Source organism: Pezoporus flaviventris, unplaced genomic scaffold (assembly GCF_033815535.1).
Source record: "Pezoporus flaviventris isolate CSIRO_AGI_PZ_B2104156 unplaced genomic scaffold, CSIRO_AGI_Pfla_v1 ptg000031l, whole genome shotgun sequence".
In the NCBI taxonomy this organism is placed as follows: Eukaryota; Metazoa; Chordata; class Aves; order Psittaciformes; family Psittacidae; genus Pezoporus; species Pezoporus flaviventris.
Window position 1 is genome coordinate 27,683,889 of NW_026892579.1, and position 23,901 is coordinate 27,707,789.

The 23,901-nt window shown below is 36.4% G+C and overlaps 1 protein-coding gene across 1 annotated transcript in view; it reads left to right on the plus strand.

Moving 5' to 3' along the window:
* The window catches only part of EYS (eyes shut homolog), an 828,128-nt gene that overhangs the window by 275,277 nt on the left and 528,950 nt on the right, over positions 1 to 23,901 (plus strand). The window contains exons 19-20 of the mRNA XM_061460547.1: positions 1,784 to 1,981; positions 3,522 to 3,643. Coding sequence (XP_061316531.1) covers positions 1,784 to 1,981; positions 3,522 to 3,643 — 320 coding nt within the window. The remainder of the gene's footprint in view (positions 1 to 1,783; positions 1,982 to 3,521; positions 3,644 to 23,901) is intronic.

Here is a 23,901-nt window from a genome sequence, read left to right on the forward strand (position 1 = left end):
TCAGGAATTCTTGTCTGAAATTTTGAGACTGAAAAGAAGCTGAAAATTCTCAGTACTATTATCCATCACCTGAACATGCCTTTCCTTGTGTATCAGGTGCAGGTGCCAGGTCCAACCCATCCACAGTCAAGGTGGTAGTTCCTTGGTGAAAACATGCATAAGGTTGAAATCCTGCACAGGCAGTGAGGAGTGAGGAAAAAAGTGTGAGAAACAGCCCTGTGAGCACCACCGTGAGAGAAGAAGGAGGGGAGGAAGTGCTCCAGGCACCAGAATGGAGATTCCCCTGCAGCCTGTGGAGAAGACGATGGTCTATCAGGCTCCTGGCAGGAACTGTGTCCTTTGGGAGGTCCACACTTGAAATGGGAACAGTGTGAGGAGGAAGGTGGGGTGGAGGGGGACTATAATGGACTGACCACTGTCCCCATTCACCACCCTTTTGTGCTGCTCAGGGGTAGGGAGGAAGCAGAGGAGTCTGGAGTGAAGGAGTGGAGTCTGGGAAGAAGAGGGGGATGGAGGAAAGTGGCTTTATTTATGTTTTTGTTTCTCACTATCCTATTCTATTTTTAATTGGCAATGAAATTGATCAGTTTTCCTCAAATTGAGTCTGTTTTGCCCATGATGGTAATTGGTAAGTGATGGCACTTATCTTTATCTTGACCCACAAGGTTTTCTATCTTATTTTCACCACCCTATGTAGGAGGAGTGAGAGAGCAGCTGGGTGTGTATCTGGCAGTCAGCCCAGGTCAACCCACCACAACATAACTATATGGATCTGATTTTCCTCATGACTACCCAGGTGCTTTAGATTATAGTGTCACATTGCCCATTACTGTTATTAAGGTTACAGCCTGTCTAAGGAAAAGAGAGGTTGTCGGGGCAGGGAGAATTTGCTCCAGGAAGGAATGTCTGGGCAGCCAGAGCTGGGGCAAGGGCAATGGAGAAGTGGGCAGAGGGCATGGCATGCAGCAAACCCTTTGCAGCTCCACCAGAAAGGTAGCTCTGCCTCAGCAGTCACAGCAAGGCAGATGGGATACAAAGGGGCTCCCTGGGGCTTGTACACAGTTTGTTGGGACCCTGAAAGCTACTGGGCTCTGAATCTAATCCTGAAAGACAAGATTTAGGTGAGGGCTACTGCAACCCAAGATCACCATCACGATTTGTTGATTAGCTCAGCTAACATAATCTGTTATACACCACTGTTTGTTAGGAAAGAGTAGAAATGGACTGTGTGAGAATTTCTACTGTATGGAATTCTTGTAAATGATGGAAGTAGTTGCTCATTGTAAAACATGTTCATAATTTCAGTAAAATAATGTGTGTAGTCACAAATTTCAAGCAGAACAATTATGCAAGGTTACTTGCATTTCATTCAGGATTACGGGTTAATGTATAAACAGCTTTTAGGGTAGCTGTGACAAGAGAGTATCAAGAAGAAATACCCGGAGCCTCAAAACAAAATTCATAAATTAATCTGAAATATACATCATGAGCCTTTTTAGAGGACAAGGGTAAATGGAAAAACTAAAATACATTGAGACAGCTATTATGATTTTAAAATGTAATGTTGTTATATAAACAAAACAGGAAAAAGATGGGTTTTTTTGTTAGTAATTCTACAAGGCAGATAAATGTTTCTGCATGGTAACATACATATCTGTACCTCTGAGATGCTCCAACTCAATTTTAACCAGGGATATAAAGAAAATACAGCTCGTAATAGGCAGCAGCTGCAGGGATATGTTCATTAGTTAAATACTGACAGCTTTGCCATTTTTCTTTTCAGGTTTGAACTGTGAGTTTAGGCCTTGTGAGGCCAGCAATCCCTGTGAGAATGGAGCTGTGTGCATAGAAGAAATGAATTTGGACGTTTTTCCCCTTGGATTCCATTGCAAGTGTGTGAAGGGCTTTGCAGGTCCACGCTGTGAGATCAATGTCAATGAGTGCAGTTCTAACCCTTGCCTCCATGGATACTGCTATGACAGTGAGTTCAGTCTGGTTACTCACTTTAATGTAGAGTAGTCTTTTTGTTGAAGAGTCTGTAGCTACTGAGCTGCTCTGGGGAGAACAGTGGATAATTTACTGAAATTTAGCTTGTCTGATGCTCCACAGCCAGTACCAGAAGGATTATTTTTGCCAAAATGCTTCAACTCCTGGCACTGGTATTTCAGTGTTCAGGGGTTCAGAATTGCAGCTAATGAGAAATTTTAATGAGATTTGTGCTCTCTCCTTTGATACCTACATTAGCCAAACACATCTTACATTGTGCACTTGATGAGAGAATATTCAGGTGCTGAAAAGGAGCTCATGGAGCAGTTAGGCAGTATATGTCATAACTCTGACAAGTTCAAAACAGCATTAAACATCAAACTGATGCAAATGGAGTGTCAGTTTACTGTTAAGCACCTTCTATAGTGTATAATTGTATAACTTAACACTTTCACTAATAGATGTATTTAAAGGCTTTAGAAGCAACTTGATGATGAATTATTCTACTATATTTTGTCTGGATTGGGAAGCTAAATTCAGTAACATCTGTTATGTATGGAGTATTTACTGGAAAGTTTTATGGGGCCATTGCCACCTATCAGACACTTTCTGTGCTTGGTTAAAAAGAAGTAAAAGCAGTACTTTTCAGAGAATCTTACAGTGCTGGCTGGAAAGCAGAATGGAGTCTGGAGGTCATGTAGTCAAATCCTCATGAAGTTGAACTATGAACAGTGCTAGAGCAGGTCAGTCAGGGATCTTTCTAGCTGAATTTCAAAAACCTCTAAGGCTTCAAAACAGCCTCTTCCACTGATGCACTACACTTGTAATGTTCCCCCGCCTCCCAACCCCATCCAAATCTCCTCAGCTGTAACTTTGGCTATTGCCCCTTATATTGTCTGACACTACTAAGAGGAATTCATTTCTGTCATTTGTGTAAGTGCCTTGAACCCTAATTCTTCTGTGAGTCTATGATGATTCTGTGGTGAAAAAGGGAGAAAATTTTTATTATTAGCTTGTTAACGTTAAAATGAAGCTCGGAAATACATCATAGGTTGAGCAGATAAATTTAACTCAAGCAAGTTTTCTTTTAATATAGTGATATAAAGCAGTCTTTTCCCCCCAGAAAAAGCCAACAAAACAAACAACATTTAACTTGCCCATCTCATTTAAGCACAATATCAGAGATAAAATCTTATGTACTTTGTGTACAGTTTTGTGATGGAAAATTACTAACTAGCTTATAAGATACCATCACTTTTTCAGAAGCTAGTAATGGGTCATTGATTTATAATTCTTATGTCAAAATACTTTAATTATTTAAACAAATGCAGTACCTGATCTGCTTTCATATTAAAAAAGTATTTTGAGATATTGCATTTCATTTATTTCAATATTTTAACATGTCCACACCCCTTATGTAAAGCCAGTCCAAATCTTTCTCTAGATACTAGTCATAACTGTAACTTACTTAATTCTACTGTATTCTGTTGTTATGCTAAACAACTCTTACTACTAAAATGCTATCTCTGTTACAGTTGTGGATGGCTTCTATTGTTTGTGTAACCCAGGATATGCAGGACTGAAATGTGACCAGGACATTGATGACTGCATAATCAATTCTTGTGAACACAATTCTACATGCGTTGATCTACATCTGGTCAGTAGAGAGTATTTTTTACTTCAAATGATTGCTAAGTTTTCTTCCTGAAAGCTAAAGTAATACTGTTGCTAGTTCTAAACCTCCACTTAATCCATACACCTGTCAAGAGTTTTATAATTGTGCTTTCCAGTTACTGTTGTTTTTTGTTGTTTGGTTTTGTTGTTGTTTTTTGTTGTTTTTTTTGTTTTTTTTTTTTTTGTAATGGTACAGGCAGTGGGAAAGAGCAATGTGTTTATAATTTAAAAGCAGTTCTTGAGTCAACGTGGTTATTTGGGGAATTCAAAAGGAGCATAATATTTTTATCTAGGTCTGTTTATGGACTCAAAGTGACAGCAATACTCACTTACACTGAAAACATTACCTTCAAATGGGCTTTAAAAGTATCTTACGAATTGCCTGACTGGGTTTAAACCACGACACCCCCAAAGATGGATTTAAGTACTTCAGGATTTATTTTCAAAATTCTTCAGCTATATTATTTCTGAAACACGAAGAGTATTAAAAATAGCTTCTCAGAAATAAAAATGTTCTATCAATTAAGAGATTAGTCTGTCTGGGTGGCATAGTCAGAATTTTAACATTTACGTATTATACAGGTTCTAAATACCATAAAATTCACATCCAAAAATTATGTAAAACACATAGTGAGCGGATAATAACACAGTGTTTTGCTTAGCTAACTGTAGAGAGAAGCTGGAATGCAGCAATTGTATTCTAAATATTCTAACAGTGGAGTGCTCTGAGACTGTATACCAAAACGTAAGCACAAATGGTTATAACTGAAGAATTGCAACTCTGTCTGAGCTGCTCAGTTAAAATCTGGGACATCGATTGTGTATTCAGGTCCCAAATTTGTTCATTCAGTGAGATGGACATAGCCTTGGGTGACTTGGTCTAGGTTAAGACATCCCTGCCCATTTCAGGAGGGGTTGGAACTAGATTATCTTAAGGTCCTTTCCAACCCTTTCTATTCTACAACTGTGTGATTCTATGGCTAGGCATTAGATTAGGCAAATGTGATGATAAGGAAATACTATGTTAAATAGTGACACCCAGATATACAGAATTAACAGCTGATTTTTATAACATAGAAAAGTCATCTTAACACATCAACTCAAATAATATGTGGCAAATTATAAAATGCTTTTCTATAGAAGTATCATGGAAGCAGGAGTAATTTTATCTATTGCAACTTATCTGAGACATGAGTAAGAGGAACTAATCAGAGCAGACACTTCCTTCATTAGGTCACCTTGGCCAGCAAAAATTAAAAGATGTCAATATTAGTATTGTTAGCACAGCTACCTATCCTATATATTCTCAGTCATCAGTCAGCTCAACTAGAATTGTCTTTTTTGTAGCCCAAATATAAAAATTTTAAGATTTTGAAAAATGAGTTTGATGCTGGGAAGGTTGGTCTCACAGTAGTTGCCTTACATAATCATTCATCTTTTTGTTGTACCAAACTAAATAAATCTGATTAAGGTCTAAGTGTCTTTATTTTCACTCTAGCAAGAAGTATTTAGTGAGCCTTGCATAAAACAGTGTTAAATCTTGGATTTACGTTCATGTAGGTATAATTCAATTGTTCAGTCAAACTGATCAAAATAATAGGATGAGAGAAGTATGAGAACTGTTGAAAGGCTGCAGTGTTTTCACTGTGAAAGAGAGAGGTGCAGTCCTCCTGAACTGACAAAGAGTAAAGGGGTGAAGCTTTCTGCATTCATTGTACAAGTAATGAATAAAAATAGGATAAAACTGAAATATATAGACAGCAAAATATTTTACAAAAAAAGCTATTATTGAATATTAGCCTCTGGCTTTGCTTATAGTAAGGCAGGTTTTACCCAGGATAATTTGCAAATTGTTCTAAAAGAAGTTAAAATAATTAATTCCAAGTATAGTATAAAGTTGAGATATTGTCCCTAATAATTTTTATAAGATCAAATGGATCATACAGTAGCTCTAACTTCAGTTTTTGTTTGTACTGTTCTGTATGTCAAAATATAATGTAAATCCTGCCACTTTAGTGTATATGGATATCCATGCAGCAAATTGTAATAGATGTTTCTTCAGAGCTTTGTTTCTGTGTACCTACCAGATAGTAAATGAAAAAATATTAGCTGTAAGTAAACTTACATTGTATAATACTTTTTTTATTTCAATCCCATATCGTCCTTATGGTTAACTCTCTGCCACTGCTCGAGTAAAACCACAATTATTTCTCTTTCAATAAAACACAGTGTTATGTAAATGAGCTCTCCAACACAGCAACAGAAGATACTGTCAATTTGAACCTAAAGAAGCTACGATTACTTGTACAGTTTCTGGTTTCGTAAGTAGAAGGAAAAAAGGTCTCATAACAAGGTGAAATTCAGTAATTCAGGTCTTTTAGGAACCTGAATTAGGGAAGGTTTGTAAAAAAAACTTTGTATTAGGGAAGGTTTATGTGAAACATGGAGAGAGAGAACTATTAATTTCTTTTTTTTTTTTTATTTTTTCCACTCACACAAAAATATATTCAGAGTTGACAGACAGGAGGTCTATTCCACAGACCATGTCTGAAGAGTGTAACCCACAAATAGATTAGCTTATTACATGAGTTATGAAAGGAGGATTAATTGAAAAAAACTCTGGCAGTGAAAACTAGGGTAAAAGCAGTAGTTAACTGTTAACAGTTTACCTTATTCAAAAAGAAATTAGTCAGGTCTTTGGACTAACCTAATTTCCTAGATCTGTCATCCATCCTTAATTTCAGTTTAAGACAGAATTTCCTGTACTTTCTGCTAAATAGGAAAAAGAAAAAGAATCATCTCTAAAACATATAATTCATTATAGAACATCCAGAGATGCTCAAGGTATAATGAAGTAACTGAGTTTCAGGAGGCTGTTGCTTGTAGCTGATGATAGCAGGTGGTCTGACACTTGAAATAAGGATAAAGACTAGATAGGCCTGCATCAACCAAAAATTTCCAGATTTCTATGGGAGTGGAAATTCTCTAAGGTCTTAATAAAGCAAGCAAGTTTTGCAACTGGAATTGGTCTGAAACAGTACCTAAGTTTAACTAAAGGTCAGAGCACATACTATGAATGGTATACAGTATGCAACAAACGACAAGCTCCTTAAAGTTCCCAGGTCACATAAATTCAAGTTAAGTTGAATGTGACAAAGTTACACATTTAACTTTGCTGAGAGACTCCATCTGCTGAAACTGTGAATGTCCTGTTTGACAAATCAGTTTCAGATTACCAATCACATATCCCAGAAAAGAGCTATACAGCAGCTGGAGTTCACTTAAGAGACTAACAACCACAGCAGTACTTCTGCAAAGTACTGCTGCTAATACAACTCACTGTGCTGCCCTGAAAATTTGACTTGCCATACCTGATATATTTCATCTTCCACCTGTATTTAATTAAAAAAAATGAACAGTGTCCTCATAATCCTTCAATAAAAATTTTTTGAAGAAGATCGAGTTAAGTAACACCCTCCTCTTCCTTGTACTATAGGGCTAGTGGATATAGCAGTACACAGACTAAAAACTTAGTCATTATGGGATGTACTCCTTTATGCTCTAGTAAGTCCAGTTGAGTCAAAAACATTGGAATGCACAAAATTAACTATTGATATACTGACTTAGGATAATGTCCTTAATATTGGTCTGTGTAATTATACATGAATTGGATAAAGTGATTATGATGTCTTATGTTGTACTCATCTAATTGAAAGTTGAAGTCAGCAAACAAGCATCAACTTTCCATTTATTTTTATTTACTACATTATTTTAAATACTTTAATTTGTTGTTTGTTTTTTTTTTAAGAAATTGGGGACATATATGAAAAGTCTTAGGTTTAACCAACAATGTCAGTAAATACCACAGGAGTAAAACCCTTTAATTGTCTTTTTCAAAAACTGAATTTGAAATACTCTACAGAACAGAATAAAAGTGTTATAAAATGAAGGAAAGGGAGATTAAGAGAAAGTTAAAGGTAGGATTTCCAACGAGATGTGTGAACAGATGGCATATCAATGTGATAAAGACACAGGAAGGTGGTCCCAGATGGTGTGTTGTGAGCTCTGCCAGCAGCAAGGAGAATGGACAGAAAAAATCAGCAACAGCAGGGAAAGAAGTGAAAAACTTCACAACATAAGAAACAGGCTGGAGAACTGTGGCCTGTTTTTGAAAAGCATTACCCTAAATTAGATTTTTGTATGATGTAGAGACTAATGTTTATTTGAGGCGGGACATGAAGTGGTTGTACCTTCAAAAAAGCATTAAAAGTCCAGCATCAGTATTAAAGAGATTTGAGACTACGGAGACTTCTTTGACTCATAAGGAAGATAATTCTACACAAAAAGGTTTAGCTGCAGAGAAGTCGATACAATATACTGTCTGTATTTAGTAGATCTATAGAGCAGAAAGTCACTGAGGGGTAGGACTCCACAATAGCCCCCAGTAATAACTGTGAAATCAGTTAAATAGTGAAATTTATAGGTTGTTATTTGGTCTTTGAAAACTGCTTACATACATCTTTATAATACAGCATGCAAGAATTAAGATCAAATTTATTTTTCAGTAAAAGTATGATGAACTAATTGATTTACTGTGGGATAAGTCTGAGCATCGGGACTGTTACTGAAAAGGAGCTCTCAGACTGTAATTTCACACCCCAATTTTTATCACAGTAAGTCATTGTCTCTAAAGCCAAGCCAGATGAGTCTGGTAGGAATATTTAAGCGTCATCTACACCCATTTCTGAGAGCAGCATTGGTCATTTTCTCATGAAAATGTTCTTCTTTGTGTGTGTGTATTTTGTTTTAATGTATTTTTTGACATTAGTCATCAAAAAAGCTAAGTATCTTGCAAATATTTAGTTTTCAGTTTAAAACATAGCACCTATTTGCTTCAGTTGCAAGTGTTGAGTGTTCAGCAGTTCTAAAAATCACACTTTAAGTTGAAAATTCAGAAAAAAAAAAAAACAACAAAACAGGAGGAATTAATTTCTACTTATAAAAATATACTTGCTAAACCAACTTCAGCTGAGTGTGGTTTATTTTAATTTTCTTAGGGCAACATTCAACTGAAACCAGAAAACTAACCCTTCTTTTCTTTTTTCCAGAAAATTATTTTCCATGACTGCAGCTGTAGAGCAGACCAGTTTCCTCATGCTCTCTTAGGCACTGAATGAAGTGATGGAAAATTATTTAATCCATGTTGGTAGAAATTCTTTCAGTATATTTAGATGGAGAGGGGGTAAATCTATTGAATGATAAAACCCCTTAATTTGGGCATTTTCTAAGTTTTTGGTGTATATGATTTTGCAAATCCTGCATTATTTCTTTTCGCAAACATTTTTATATAAAATGCATGTAATGGATCCAAATTGTTATATGGATGGGTTTTGCTATGGAGACTACTTTCAGACTTTCATATAATAGATGTTTTTAACTCTTAAATGTGAGTAGATACTACATATATTTGCAGCAGTTTCTGAAAAGCACTCAGCCTTAGCCTTGCTCTGCTCTCACTGTAGCTGACAGAAAAATTGTTGTTAACTTCAGAGCTCCACTGGCCAAGTATATTCTAATTCCAGGGTCAGCTGTTTTGATTTAGTGGCAGACATTGATATATATTACATCAAAGGCAGATCTTTTGCTTCCCTTAAAAAAAGTCCATAATGGTATCTATAGATTATCTTCTTCTGACTCCAGGTTTGTTATCTCTTAGTTTCAGACAAAATATTCCTGTTTTCGAAAATGGTCTCCATGTGTTTTCTTTTTTTATGAAAGAAGAGATCCTACTCAAGTATGCAAAGTTTCAGCTGAAAGCAAATTTGAATATATTATCAACTCTTCAAGAACTTCATTAAAGGAAAAGCATCTGATGCTTAACTTTAGAAGCTGGGTGCTAATATGATAAACTGATAGTCGAACATCAAATAAAATCAAGTCTTCTGATAATCCTTCTTTGGCAATATACTTCACTGATCCTTTACTGCTGGCTGTGCCAATTATTGTACTGCGGCCAGCAGGGAGTTTGCTGCTTGAGCACCCTGAAAGCAGCTTATTATTCTCTTTCTGAAGCTTAAGAACCCTATCAAGATTATCAATACCTTGCTGCCCTTAGGCAACTTGTGTGATGATCTTTTTATTGTCATCTTTGGTTGAATTTTTCAGAAATCATATCTAGGCTTTAAATGGAGTGTTGTCTGTTTTCAGTACAAGATTGGTTCAAGACAGAAACTTTAATACTGAAACTTTTGTATTCTAAAGCAAAGAAATGAGGTATTAGGAGGGAAAATATCAAAATGACTGTACAGCAAGATAGGTTTCCAGTTCAAAAGGATTGGCTTAGATAGGCAAAGCAAGCACAGCTGTTTACAGAGTGAACTAAGAGACAGATGTTAGTGTCCTAACAGTCAAATAGTCTAAAAATAGAAGCAAAATGTTCTTCATAAATGTCCTTTAAGTTGTAAGGAAGTATTTTCTTTGGAGTGTATATTTGTGAGAAAATATATTTATAAGCCTAGGGCTGTACTGTCATACTTGCAAGTGCCTGCTTCTAGGAATGCTCCCATTGACTTCAGAAGGTTTCCATCGGAAACAAAAAACAATATTATTTCTCTCACATATCCTGAGAACATCCAAGGATTTGTGTTACTACATTGGGCAGTTATGCCATAAAGACAGATTCCCCCCGAAGCTGTAGTCAAAGATCCTTTCACTACATTCATTTCACTTCACACAGTGTAGCAAGCCTTATGTCATTTTCACTCTGAGAAGAAATTCTAAATGGGTGCAACAGAAACATTTCCCAATGTGGTGGGAGAGTTTTTCTCTTTTGTTTATGAACTAGTACCTGACTCAAACTGTTTGCATTTCTAGAGAATGGATGTTAATTCTACTCCATCAATTATATATTAGACTATGGTATCTCTTCCATAACAAAACCAATTCTGAAAGAATAAAGAATAGCCTCACCTTCCTGTTTGTATAATAAAATGTGAAATAATTCACATGATATATGTAGAACCGATAAATTTTCTATTTGTGTTTGTAATCCACAGACTAGCAGAAAATTTGCTAATTTTAGTGGATCTCTCTAGCCAATAACCTCTATTTAAAACTGCCTTCAGCCTTGGAAAACAGCATGGAAAATATCCCAGAGAAAGAATAGTTACCCATTTTCTGTTTTGTTTTGTTTTTCCTTAGTTGCTTGCAAATTCTGTGATCTGTCCTTCTATTCCAGGAATTCTAACTGAAAAAGTGAGTGCAAAGCCAAGCTTCTGGCATCCCTTCACCCTGACCAAGTGGCTGTAAAGGCATGCGGGAATGGGCACTAACAGATTATGCTGTATGTGAGAGTTCACATGAACCATTTATTATGGCTGAGTATAGACTTAGAGTAGCATACGTATGGAAAGCACTTCTGGAAGAACTGTACTTCCTGGAGGATCCTAACATTCTATTTCTTCACAAATTGTATTTTTTATTAGGTTTGTTTAAATGCTTTTTTGTTAAAATACCCCAAGTTCTAAGGAATCTCATTGGAAGACCTTTCTCAATTGCATTATACTTTTCTCATCTTACTAGTGAGGACAGATCCTATACATACAACTATTATGAAGTAATACACTTTGGAGAATGCATTTGTCCATAAATTTCACAGCCTGTCTTTGAAAACTTAAATGAATGTATATAAACTAGACAGACCTTGTGGTGTTCAGTGTTGACAGCCAAGCAGATTAGATTCTCTCATTATAACATATTCCTATAGTTTCACTCAGACTGCCCACCCATCTCAGGCTCCCTTTTGTTACAAAAAGCTATGCCACCAGCTGGAGACAGAAGAAGCCAGTTTCAGGCTCCATAAGTTCTTCCTTCCTGATGAAAAGTATACATAGAAGTTGATCATGTGCCCCAGGCTGTAAAAGGCATCACATTTTGGAGGGAGGTCTAAAGGCATGGGATAAAATGTTTTTCATAAGAGGTTAGTCTCATATGTAGTCTTCTAAATCAAGAATAAAAATTAATCAGAAAAAACCCAAATCCATTGAAGTATCTTGTAGGTTATGCTTACATTACTATTTATTTTGTATTACAAGAGCATTTATTCAACAAATCTCTCTGCTGTACCAGCCTACTACACATGATTTGCACTGGGGAGAAGACTTGGATGATGCAAACAGGATTTCCCTTGGGTGAAATTAAGCCAGAAAAATGCTCTCCCACATGCATATAATGGGCTCCAAACACTGATTTTAAGTCTGTGGGTTTAGCTAAAATCTAACTTTTTAAAGTAAAACCCTCAGGATCCAGGTAGCATGTATGTTGGGTTCTCAGTGTGAACACTTTTCAGAGATTTGTTGCTGTTGCTGATTGCTAGTGTAGATATAGCCATTGTAATTTGAAGTTTCATGAACATACAGCAAATTCATCCAGCCTGGTTATACTATATTGCATATTACTTGCTTTTAAATGTATACAATTTACATAAACTGTATACCATGGAGGTTTTAGAAGATTTATGATATGAGATTGAAATGTAGTAAAAGAAAGGAAAAATTATGTCTTTTTCATTCATGTTTCATAGTACACCTGATCTAAGGATGTTGCTACATTATCAAGCAACATAGATCGATAGAAACAACATGAAACAGCAGGACCTAAGGCCTGTCTGCAAACAATATACATGTTTGGGGCAGGACCTTGCTATTTTGTAGTAGTTCTAGCATAGTGAACGTATTCCTGTAGACTCAGTGCTCATTAGATTAGGGAACATTGGGTGTACTGTTGAAGCAGTCTTCAGTTTCTTTCAAAAGTAATTTGGTTTGTGTGCAGTGAGACCACTCCATGGTGTGAGGCAAAGAACATGTAAGTGAGGACAATTGAGAAATTCGTGTCAAAACCATAATCCTAATCTAAACTAAAACACTAATGAGTCTGAACCTTATGGACCCTAAGAAACATGTGAACACATGGTTGTTTTTAAGTAACTTAGGCCAACAGATTCATAAAGGACAAATCCTGTGAAGCAGCAGTTTGTGATTTCAGTATGGACAACAGCGTGGAAATCTCTGGCTTTAAGTCTGTCCCTCATTAGTCAGCTGAGATACTTAAATTATGTGTAAGTGTACTGGTTGCCTATATATGTTTTCCATATGTTTGTCTGGTTTTGTGCCCACTGAAAATCAGTGGTCCATTTAACAGAGCCAGACAAATTGTGCCAAGTGATTGAAGTAGTTTAGCTCTTACTGGTCTGTAACAGACCATGTCATATCAGTTAAGTGAAAAATTCTGTGTATTGTTCCAAGACCTAAAAGACATCAGAGCAAGGAGGCTAAATTTAAACAGTTCTTGCTGACAACTTGACTGTTGGCAGTGGTATAATATTGGGCTGAATTGAACCAGGAAGGAACCAACTAGTTGCTAGCAGTGCACTGGCATATACTAAAGAAAGTATGTTTTCTTTTAAAAGGGAATGACTAAATGGTTTAGATAGCTTCACTATGTGACAAGCTTGACTTATATCCCAGTGTAACATCTGTCTTAATGTAGTTCAGCTAGTGATATGAAATAGAAACCTAGTAAGGAGTTATTTCCAGTTCCTTGATTCTGAGTACTAAGGAGGAGAAAGATATTTTGTTTCTTGATACATGTTTCCGATGTATTCGGTGCTGAGTAGCATTCAAGATCCTTGCTGTTCCAGTTTCATTCACATACAAACATTGAGGTACAGAAATAATAAAAAAAAAATGATGGAGGATTGCAAAATTTTTCAGCTGGTCTGGTTAGCAATCTCTCATGTAAGATTCATGTTATAAGGTAATTTCTGATCTTCATGTTTGAAGACAGTAATAAAATACATGTAGTACTTTAAAAATCAGCTGAAAAATGTCAAACCAGCTTAGTCCAAATATACATATTTAGTGTAAGAAATTGAAGCTTTTGAATATTACTTTTTTGTTGTTGTTGTGTTTTCTATTAGGAGAAACAACCATGTATTTTGTACAGCATAGAAAACACAATACATTTTTTAGTTTACTGTCTTGCCACTTGCTGGCTAGCTATCTATCTAGGATGACTGTCACTAAATGAGTTCTAAAGAAGTCCAAGCTTGCAAAGCATCTGCAGGGAGAAGTCCCAGTGCTGTAGTGAACAATAATGTACGTTCTGTGAGTGTGTACATAGGGGGAAGACACAAAAGGCACATCAAAGAATTTGGCATTTTCATTTTCCCAAAACTAAAGTGATATTATTACCTAAGCAACATTCCCATTGTCCTCTGGCTATGGACATATGCTTTATAGTCATGCTTCAGTAGCTGCTTCTTGCTTGAGGAATGAACAGTAATAGAGATGCTGTTTTTTACACACTTTAAGCATGTCAGTTTCATTAATAGAAGTATTTAGGAATAGTAGGCTAAATGCATCTTCTCACAGTATATAGGACTGTGTACGAATTCTTTCTCCTCAGGTTTCATTACGTACACCCGTACCTTCCAAGCTCCCAGCTTTATATTGCTTCTTGGTTTTGGCTGTATTCCCGAATGATTTACAATGCCTTCCTTACAGACTGTCAGGTTTTCTCCACTAAATCTTTGACCATTAACAAAATCCATACTATTCCTATTATTATCTATATGCATTATTATCTATATGCATTTCATTAAGGGAAATACTGACTTGTAGCTGACCGAGGGGAAGGAAAGGAACTGTGTGAAAGAAACAGTACTTCTCAGCGTGATTTTTAGCAATATAAAATATACCTTTGGCAGAAAAGACCAGGGAGGAATTATAAGAGTAACCAAAGCTTTCAGCATCATAAGTTAAAAATCAAGATGTTAACTAAGACAAGCACTAGTTGAGAAGGACTTTCTGGAGTCTCCATTCCCAGCTGTTCTGCATGACACAAGTGCAGAAAAATACTGTGGTTTAGAGAAAAAGAAATTATGAACAAGTGCATATCAGGAAAGAAAGAATGCGAAGTATATTTTAAAACTGGGTAATTTATATATAAGAGTTAAGTTTGATATAATACTAGTTTTGATCCAGTTCAAGTGTACTCAATCTCATGTATGCTGATCTAAGAAAACACAGACTTCTACAGAGCTTTAGGCTTTCCTCCTCCTGTCTCTATGAATCTATATCACTTCCTTGCAACAGCTGTCTAAATCTTCTGGTCGTGGTTTAAACCCAGTCAGGTAACTCGTTCACTCACCCCCCCCGTTTCTTTCCCTCCCCCTACTCCCGGAGGGACGGAGAGGAGAATTGAAAAGAATGCAACTCCCACGGGTTCAGATAAGAGCAGTTTGGTAACTAAGGTATAACACAGATCACTACTGCTACCACCAATGATAAGAATGATAAAGGAAATAACAAGAGAAGAGAATACAACACCTCAGCACCAGCTGACCGATAACTCGCCCCCCAAGCCCGACCAAGCTCCGACCGATACCTCCTCCAACCCTGCAGTCTCTCAGCCCTTCCGGCTAACTCCCAGTTACATCCTGGGCATGAGGTGCTGTGGTACGGAATACCTCTTTGGTCAGTTTGGGTCAGGTGTCCTGTCTCTGCTTTCTCCCAGCTTCCCCTCCTCCCTGGCAGAGCATGAGGCTCACAAAGTCCTTGGCCAAACCAAAACATCGCTAACAGCTCTGTTCCCAGGCAGAAAGTCAAAACACAGCACTGCACCAGCTACCAAGAAGGGGAAAAATGACTGCTACTGCTGAACCCAGGACACTTCTATTTTTTTTTTTTTTTTTTTTTTGGAATTGCCCTAATTTTTTTGCTGTTACTGTCAGATACATGATTTTTTTCTGTTCTTTATGATATCATAGGTTTTCCAACCCCAAATTTCCTTCTCTTGCTAAGCTGGCAGATGAGCAGAACACACATCAAACATAGTCAAGCTTTTGTTTTGCAACAGTATATCAGAGTATCTCTGTTACATTTTTTTGTCTCTAACCTGTAGGTGAGAGAAAAATGCATTGCAGACTTAATGTCTGTGTGTGGTGGTTTAACCCCAGCCAGCAACTAAGCCCTTAACTCACTTTGCCAACCCAGTGGAATGGGAGAGAATCAGAAAAGTATGAAAAATTGTGTGTGGAGATAAGAATAGTTTATTATTATTATTAATAATAATAATAGCAACAACACCACAATTTGATCCATTAACAAAAGATGGTCAAAATTAGACTTGCTAAACATCTATACATATTAGTAAAGACTACTTAGTCAGAGGTTATGTCCTTTCATCGTATCATTGCTCTGAATCTCCAGTTTTCTATCTGTCTCTCCTATTCTGTTTTTCTACTGCTTTTCCCCATTTAAAGCTTCCCAAGTCAGTACATTCGTCCAGGGGCCATCACTCTCCTCATGCTCCTATTAGTTTTGTACTACAGTACTACAGGTTTCATTTGGGATTTTTCTTTTTATTTGGTTGGTCATTTTTTTCCCTTCCTTTTTTTTTTTTTTTTTTTTTTCTGTGGAGTTATAGCATCCCTTGCTACTGTCCCATTAGCTGCAATGGCTGCACAAATCCACGCCCTTGTCCAGTTCCTGCCAAGGCCTGAGTAGGATTCCATGAGTGGAAGAAAAGGATGCATCTTTAGTGGTGGAGAAAGAAGGGGAGAGAATAAAAGAGTCAGTGGCCTAATGATGACACAACTGCAATTACACAGAAAGGAAAAGAAATGTAATCCATCAAACTTGTAGAAAAATTTCAGACACAAATAAACTTCCTGTGGCTTGTTGATGAGATTTTCTGTCTCATCAATATGCTGCTGAAATCCCAAGAATGAAGAAAAGCCCTGACCATGCACCATCATCATGAATTGTAATAGGTTTAATAAATACAGGTAGTGGGTATAGTGTTTGCAACACGATTAAAAGGTGTGGAGCCTCCTGAAGTCCTGTAGGACTCAGTACTCAGAAATAGGACTTCATTAGAGTAACAAGAGGTAACCTCCAGGAAGACCCACAACATGCAAGTTACACAAGGTTACTTTTCATAAGATCACGCTCTCCCAGAGAGAAGAAATGAGACAGAAAAAGCTACAGGCAATATTAAATACTTTTGCAGCCTTACAAGATAGAATTAAAGTCTTTAAATTTGCTGCTGTCAGAGAGCCTTTTCTTTCTCTCATGTGAAATATGAGCTAACAGGTAAAGAGTTAACCTCTATCACACCAAATATAGACAGAACCATAAAATCTGAAGAAATAATTTCTTAAAGCATAATTTCTGTAAGCGCACAGTAGTCTAATTACAGAACAAATTATTGATGGTTTTATTGCTTCATCTTAAATACTATTAAAATTAATTTTAACTATGCGTTAGGAAAACAGAGGAAGAGGGGAAGATAGTTCTTAATATTTGAATCTAAAATAGTGGGTGAGGATATTATTGGAAGAATCCTTCTATTCCCTTTTCTCTTACCTGTATACATTTTTTATAATGGAAATCCTTTCCTAATAGTTCTTTAATATGCTAATAAATCTAGAATTAACTTGCATCTCTCTCTCTCTCTCTCTAAAATGTTGACAACCCCCAGCTGATTAAAGTGTATCTCAGTGTTAGCTTTTATATCCTGTTCTAGAGCCTCTTTATTCATATTTTAGTTGACATACGATTGTTAGAAGAGGCCTCAAAAACCAACTCTAATTGATTTTTCAATTAAATACTTTGGTTTTCAAAAGAGTACTTGTATTTGACTTTTGGAGACTTACACATCATGTTACATAACAAGTGAATCAGACTGTTGAACACAATTTGTTCTTTTCTGGGAAAGTATTGATTCTTATAGCAAGCCACTCTGAGACCATAAGTATTAACTACAGAAATTCTCTTGCAGTCAGAAACTTCTATGAAGTTTTACTTGTGAATGCAGCTATCACTGGGTGACTGCTAAACAGGCTTTTCCAAGTTCTTAGTGTATAAACCAACTTCAGGTGCTCATTATCAAGCAGTCATGTACTCTTAGTTTTGGTAATGCAAGACTGAGTGAAGAAACAGTAAGAAGAGCGCCAGGGTTTAGTTTCCAATACAGAGGAAGCCTACAAAATACAAACATCTGTGATACAGTGCTACTTTCTGACCTGGGATAAAGTCTAGAAAATTGCACTACATTTAGTGACTCAGAATCTGGGGACAATGGATTTCACTTTTGTGGAACCCAATCTGTCCAACTCCAGTCACCCCCTGGCCTTCCAGGATCTGTGGCCCTGGTCAAAATGACAATTCAAGTCAATAAAAATGCTGAACTTTCTCTGAAAGGCATGCACAGTGCTACCTGGACATTGGTGTTTATCTAGCTGTATGAGGTAAATGGGGGAGTTTCCACTGGAATTTAAACTTTTGAAACTGTGCATGTTGATCTAACTGAAAAGGCAAAGAACAATGACACAGCAGTGAAAAACAGCACTGTTATGTCCCAAGAGCTGCAAATTAAGCCCTATTCTTTCAAATACCTGACTCTCAATGCATGCTTTGTTTGTGTTTCTTACAACTACGTGATTTCCTACAGGATTATTCTCTGCTCTTTGCGTCTTCATTTGCGTGCTCATAGCCTGACACTAGCACCACCCAATTTATTTGAAAACATCCTGTAGATACCTACTGCACATCAGCTAGCCATCAGCCTGAGCTGCTGCTGACATCTGCGTTCATCACTTACAGACTTTGAGCCAAACAATGCTGTTTAAGACCAAACTGACAGTGAGAACTAACTGGGTTTGGATATGAAAGCACTTTTAGTCCCAGGTATGTATTTAATATTAACAAGTGACAGGCCTCCCTGCCCATGCTGGGAAAATGGGATGGCCTGGGAGAGCAGCCAGATGGGTCAGGGTAAGAGTTCCTTACACAACGTCCCTGCCCTGTGAATGGAAAAAGGCAATACGGTGCAGGAGGAGGAGGGGTGAGTCAGGGCAGCGCTCCCAGCAACGGGGTCAGGTCGCTTCCGCATCTCCATTAGAGCCCCAAAGCACTCCAACTGCCTCCTGTACCATCTCTGCCAGCTTTCTCCGTCTGTGATCACAGCTTCTGTCAGCCACAGGAGCAGAGAGGAAATACCCAATGGTGACTGGCTGCTGCTGCATGGATGCTCCTTGCTTATCTCTCTGGAAGGTTCTCTACAGGTTACCTAGTGCTGACCCACCGTGCAATATAACCAGGCAGTCAGCAACTAAAATGCCATGCATTTTAGTTTTGGAGACAATGGCATAACCTTAATATAAAAATCTAATGTTAATGAAGAAGTTTATGGTTAATTGCGGTTGATTTGATCTCATTTTGTCACAAAAAATCTGGGTTTCTCTTTTTTTTTTTCCTAAAGTTTTGCTTCTTTATGTTGTTAGGTCAGGTCATGGTCTCCCCACTCCTGCTTTCTCCTATGATCATAATTTGTTCTTCATAGGCTCCTAGTTGCTGTATGAAACCAGTTTCCTTTGTCCAGTTCAGAGGCTGTGTCAGCCTATGTCCACCACTAGATGGATTTTGAAACCCTGTTAATCTATAGTAATTTTGGATTAGATTGAATAAAATATTTTCAGGTATGTATATTAATACATGGACTAGATTGCATAAAATTTGTTTACTACAGAATCATCTTTTCTTCCTTTATCCTTGTCTGTTGGTTGTGCAGCTGATTGGTTTTATGCCAACTGTACTTACCATGGGGCATAAGTTTGGCACTTTCAAAAACTCACCTTTTTGTATTAGGTATGATAGAAGGAGCACATTAATTTGTAATGTGATTTATTATACTGAAATGCTCTATAAATTTAAAGTAGGGATGAGTGAAAGTTCAAAAGAGGAAAATTGACATCAAATACTTTTATGAATGTCTGGGGGCTTTTAAGGGTATTTGGGTTGAGGTATTTTCAGAACAGTCTGTTTCTTTAACTTTCTCCCACTTTTGAGCCTGAGATTGGCAAAAGTGACCCTTTGTGGTATTTGAAGTGTATTGATGGAGTAATGGTTGTATGCTTTAGATCTAAATTTGAATCAGCTGTTAAGGTACCAGACAGCTTTGTTTTATGGAAAACAGTAGTTGTTCTACTGCTTTTTCTACTTAGTTAAAAAAGCTACTACTAACAATATCAGGCTTGAAATTCAGAAGCGAAGTGTTATTTCTGCCTCTCAGAATCCAAGACTATTCCTTTGGAATATCGCTGTTAACTCCCATCACTCTGCTGTTACCTGAGGTCTAGGGGCAAAGTGAAAGCTCCAGACAAGGTTTTAGGTGAGTCAAGTTCCTTTCAGTATTTCTGCTCAACAGGAATGTGTTTATGACCTTTCACTATTGAGCTAAGTGTGAAACTAGGTACACTGTTCAAAGGCTGATATTCAAATGTCTGTCACTAGCTGGACAAGTTATTTGGTTTCCTTTGCACAAACATCTTAAGGCTGTTGTTTTTCATTAGTTTTCCTGTGCTACTCCATACCTGTCATGTTCAAGGTGAATAAATTGACACATTTTGCAGTAAACTCTCTAGTAGAGGAAGGAAAGAGGTATAAATAGAATAAGTGGCAGAGGTAAAGAAATATAGATGAAAATAATTTATCACCAATTATGAATTATATAAGAGATCTCAAATTGACTTTGGTTTGTTGTCATGAAATTACTTCTAGTCTAGTCAGATTAGGCCCATACTTAAAATTACATTTCTAAAAACCATAAAAAAATTCAAATCAAAACACCTTTTCTCCAGAAATACTTCAATTTTCCTAATTTGCAGCAACAATTTTTAAACACTTTGACTGCTGCAGTTGTTTCTTTTAATGATTATTCTTAAATATTTTTAATGATCTTCTAATGTTCATATTCATTGTAGTGTCTCCCCTAGAATAACATTTTAAAACCAATAGAAAAATGTAAGATCACAGAGGCATGGTTTTGTTACTATTTTTCTTTTTTCTGCAAATCTAATACATAATATTTAATATTGGCTGTGCTCAAATGGGAAACCTGTGTCAATATGAGTAAAAGCCATGTTGTATGACTGTATGCTTCAGCATGTTACAGATGAATCACCACAAAGAAAATAAACCTGAACATGATTGCCATTGGACTATGAGAATTGTCATATTTGAGTAGTGGTGGAAATAATTGATTAAATTCTAAAGGCACAGTCCAGCATTTATTTGCAATGAGAACATGAAATCTAAAATAATTAGAGGAGAATTCTGTTGCTAGCATTAGTCTTGATTTAATTTAGGAGCACTAATATTTTAGCAAAGTATTGTATATTTACAGATGGGTCACTTTAAAATTATCAATATCAAAAACAGAAATGATTATGAATTTATTAGCAAAGCTACCATTTTAAGAAGTGATTGATTGTGTATAAAAACATGCAGTGCAAATAACTACTATTCCTATTCAAGATAATTTTCCTTGAGGCCACAAATTCCAGTACTGTGCAGTCAGAGCTGCAAATATGCATCATGTCTGGATACCAGCCATATTTTAAGCTGATTCCTGCACTGAATGAAAATGTAAGCTTGTTTTTACTAGTGGCGTGCTACTGAAATAAGCTAAAAATTGTACTTCTGCACATATTTAGTAAAGGCATCTAATGTACACAGATATAGAAATATTCCAGCATAAGGCAAAGCTCATTACAGCTCATCAAACTTTGCCCATATCAGGCATTTTAAGTATGCTTCCTCTTGCTAATTTAACTAATTCATTATTTAAAACGATGAAGAGATAAGAAAATTAAAAATGTTCTTTGTTTCTCCTTTAAGCCTTGCTTAAAATTTAAATAAAAGAAACTGGTTTATTCTTGATATCAGATAATACATAATTTATAATAACTTTGAGTGCAAAAGAATAAAAGTAGGTTTGGAAGGACAAATAAATATGCTGGTCAGAATTTCTAACATGTCAAACTATTTAGGGAAGGATGTATAGAGAGTGGTTAAGCCTTTGAAAATCCATAGTGCTATCTCAATTTCTGTAGATAGCTGATGCTTAATATGAGGTTATTTCCTAGTAGTTCACTTTTTTTAGTGCTTAGTGCAAAATCACAATGGCTTTGTAACTTACATAGCAAGAGTAAACTAGAAAAAAAATAAATAAATTAAAACAGAAGAATACGGCACCTAATGATTCTAATAATAAGCTTAGTAACTGATTTTGGTGATTTTTAAATAGTGGTTTTATCAAAACCACTCTATTGTAGCACTGTTTAGAAATCAGACTTTTTATTGTCATTTTTATTCATATCAGAATTCATGTTTGTTTGGTTTTTTTTCACTTTAGTCTTTCATGTCACAATTGTTCCTCCGATTAAAATTCATTATCCATAGTCATGTTGGCGAAATCATGGCAGTGTTTATTTGCCATGAGTTAGGGTTAGGCAATGTGACTATCTCTTACAGATTTATTAACAAATATTAGAGCAAGCCATATATGTCTTTCAGACTAGGAAAAACTGGGCCTATCACAGATTTTGTTCATGCCTCAGAAGCCAATTTTCTTTCACTTGTTGAACAATACTGTTGATACATTTACTGTTCCTATATCTCGTAAAGATCAGTTAAATAATTGATTACAAGGAGACTGAAAGGTAGCGTAGTTGCTGGGACTTCACTGCATAGATCTTGTTTTATTTTGTCTTTCTTTAGTAAAGTTAAAGTAAGGGTTAAAGTAGCTGAAAATTAACAGGTATCCTCTTTTTTGGTTGGGTTGGTTTGTTGTTTTTAATAAGCTTGCTTATTTAGGATGCATGCTTATTTAGGATATAAATGCGAACAGACTTGCATAATGAAAACATCATTATGAAAAATGGGAATAGTCTAGTGTTAGTGAATATGTATGCTCTGTAAATGGTTAAATCAATAACTTAAAAGTGAAGTTTTAAAGTAGCGACTCGGAAAAGATCCTTGAATTAACCTAAAAGGCTGCATAAATAATGTTAGGAACTCAATATGGTTTAGAGCAATTGCAAATATGATTTCACAGATGCTTACATTTTTATGTTCACATTTATTTCACAAGGTTAAATGAACTGCTGCTAGCACTAGTAAAATGAAGTTTGTGATGTAAAGTTTCCTGTAGAGGCAGAGAGGACATAATTTTCCAGGGGAAAAAGAATCTCAAAGTCAAACCTGAGGTTTTTTGCTGGAGTACATCTCGCATTATTTTGCAGTGATGGGTGGTGTTATGCTTATGCTGTTTGGCCTTAATGGAAAAAGAGTTGCACCACAAGAAAAACAGTCTGGCAGAAGAACTTAGAACATACAGAATAAAGGGAGATTTCTAAATTTCCATTTGTGTGTTTCTGTTTCCAAGCAGGATATGTTGTTGTCTTTCCTGTAAATTAAAAACTGTAATGACACCTCCAAATGACCCAATTTCACAGTATGTTCAGAAATGAAGTTACTTCCATTCAAATTCTGCTCCGGATGTGGAAAAGTACCTGGAGTACATATCTGTGTGGTAGAAATTCTACTCAACCTACACATGAGAAGTACAGGCTTGAAGATTTACTGTATTCATAATTCAGATCCTTGTTGTGTGTGATGAACAAAAAGGATGTAGTTTCTATTTGCCAGATGTTCAGTTGCCATTTTCCAGTAAAGTAAGACTAAGGCTTAAGGAAATGATTAATTCTTCATTTACAGTGTTAGAGAAGGGAAAATATGCAAATTCTCTTAAACACTTTCTTACCACAGACACAGAGTTAATTGAATAAAGACAAGCTAGTGTGCATATATAGTGCTAGCTATGTATACAGGAAATTTAAAAAAAATTCGTTTTTAACCCCATGTATAGCTGATGAAGCCCACTCTTCTTATAAATACTGTGCTGTATATTGTAAAAGGGAAGGGTGTGTACAAGGAATGACTGTGATGTTATTTATTATGTTCTTTAGAGGACAAGCAAAAGATGATTTGGAGGAACTCAAAGCTACCATTTATTTTAATCTGTCTACAATTAATAGTAATATATAATTACCATAAATAAATGAAAAGAAGTACACGACTAGGTGTCCTGGGTTCAGCAGTAGCAGTCATTTTTCTCCTTCTTAGTAGCTGGTGCAGTGCTGTGGTTTTGACTTTCAGCCTGGGAACAGTGCTGATAACACCAATGTTTTTAGTTACTGCTCAAATGTTTAGTCTGACCAAGGACTTTCTGAGTCTTATGCTCAGGATGGGAAGGAGGGAGGAGGGGAAGCCAGGAGGAAGCAGAGACAGGACACCTGACCCAAACTAGCAAAAGAGGTATTCCATACCACAGCAC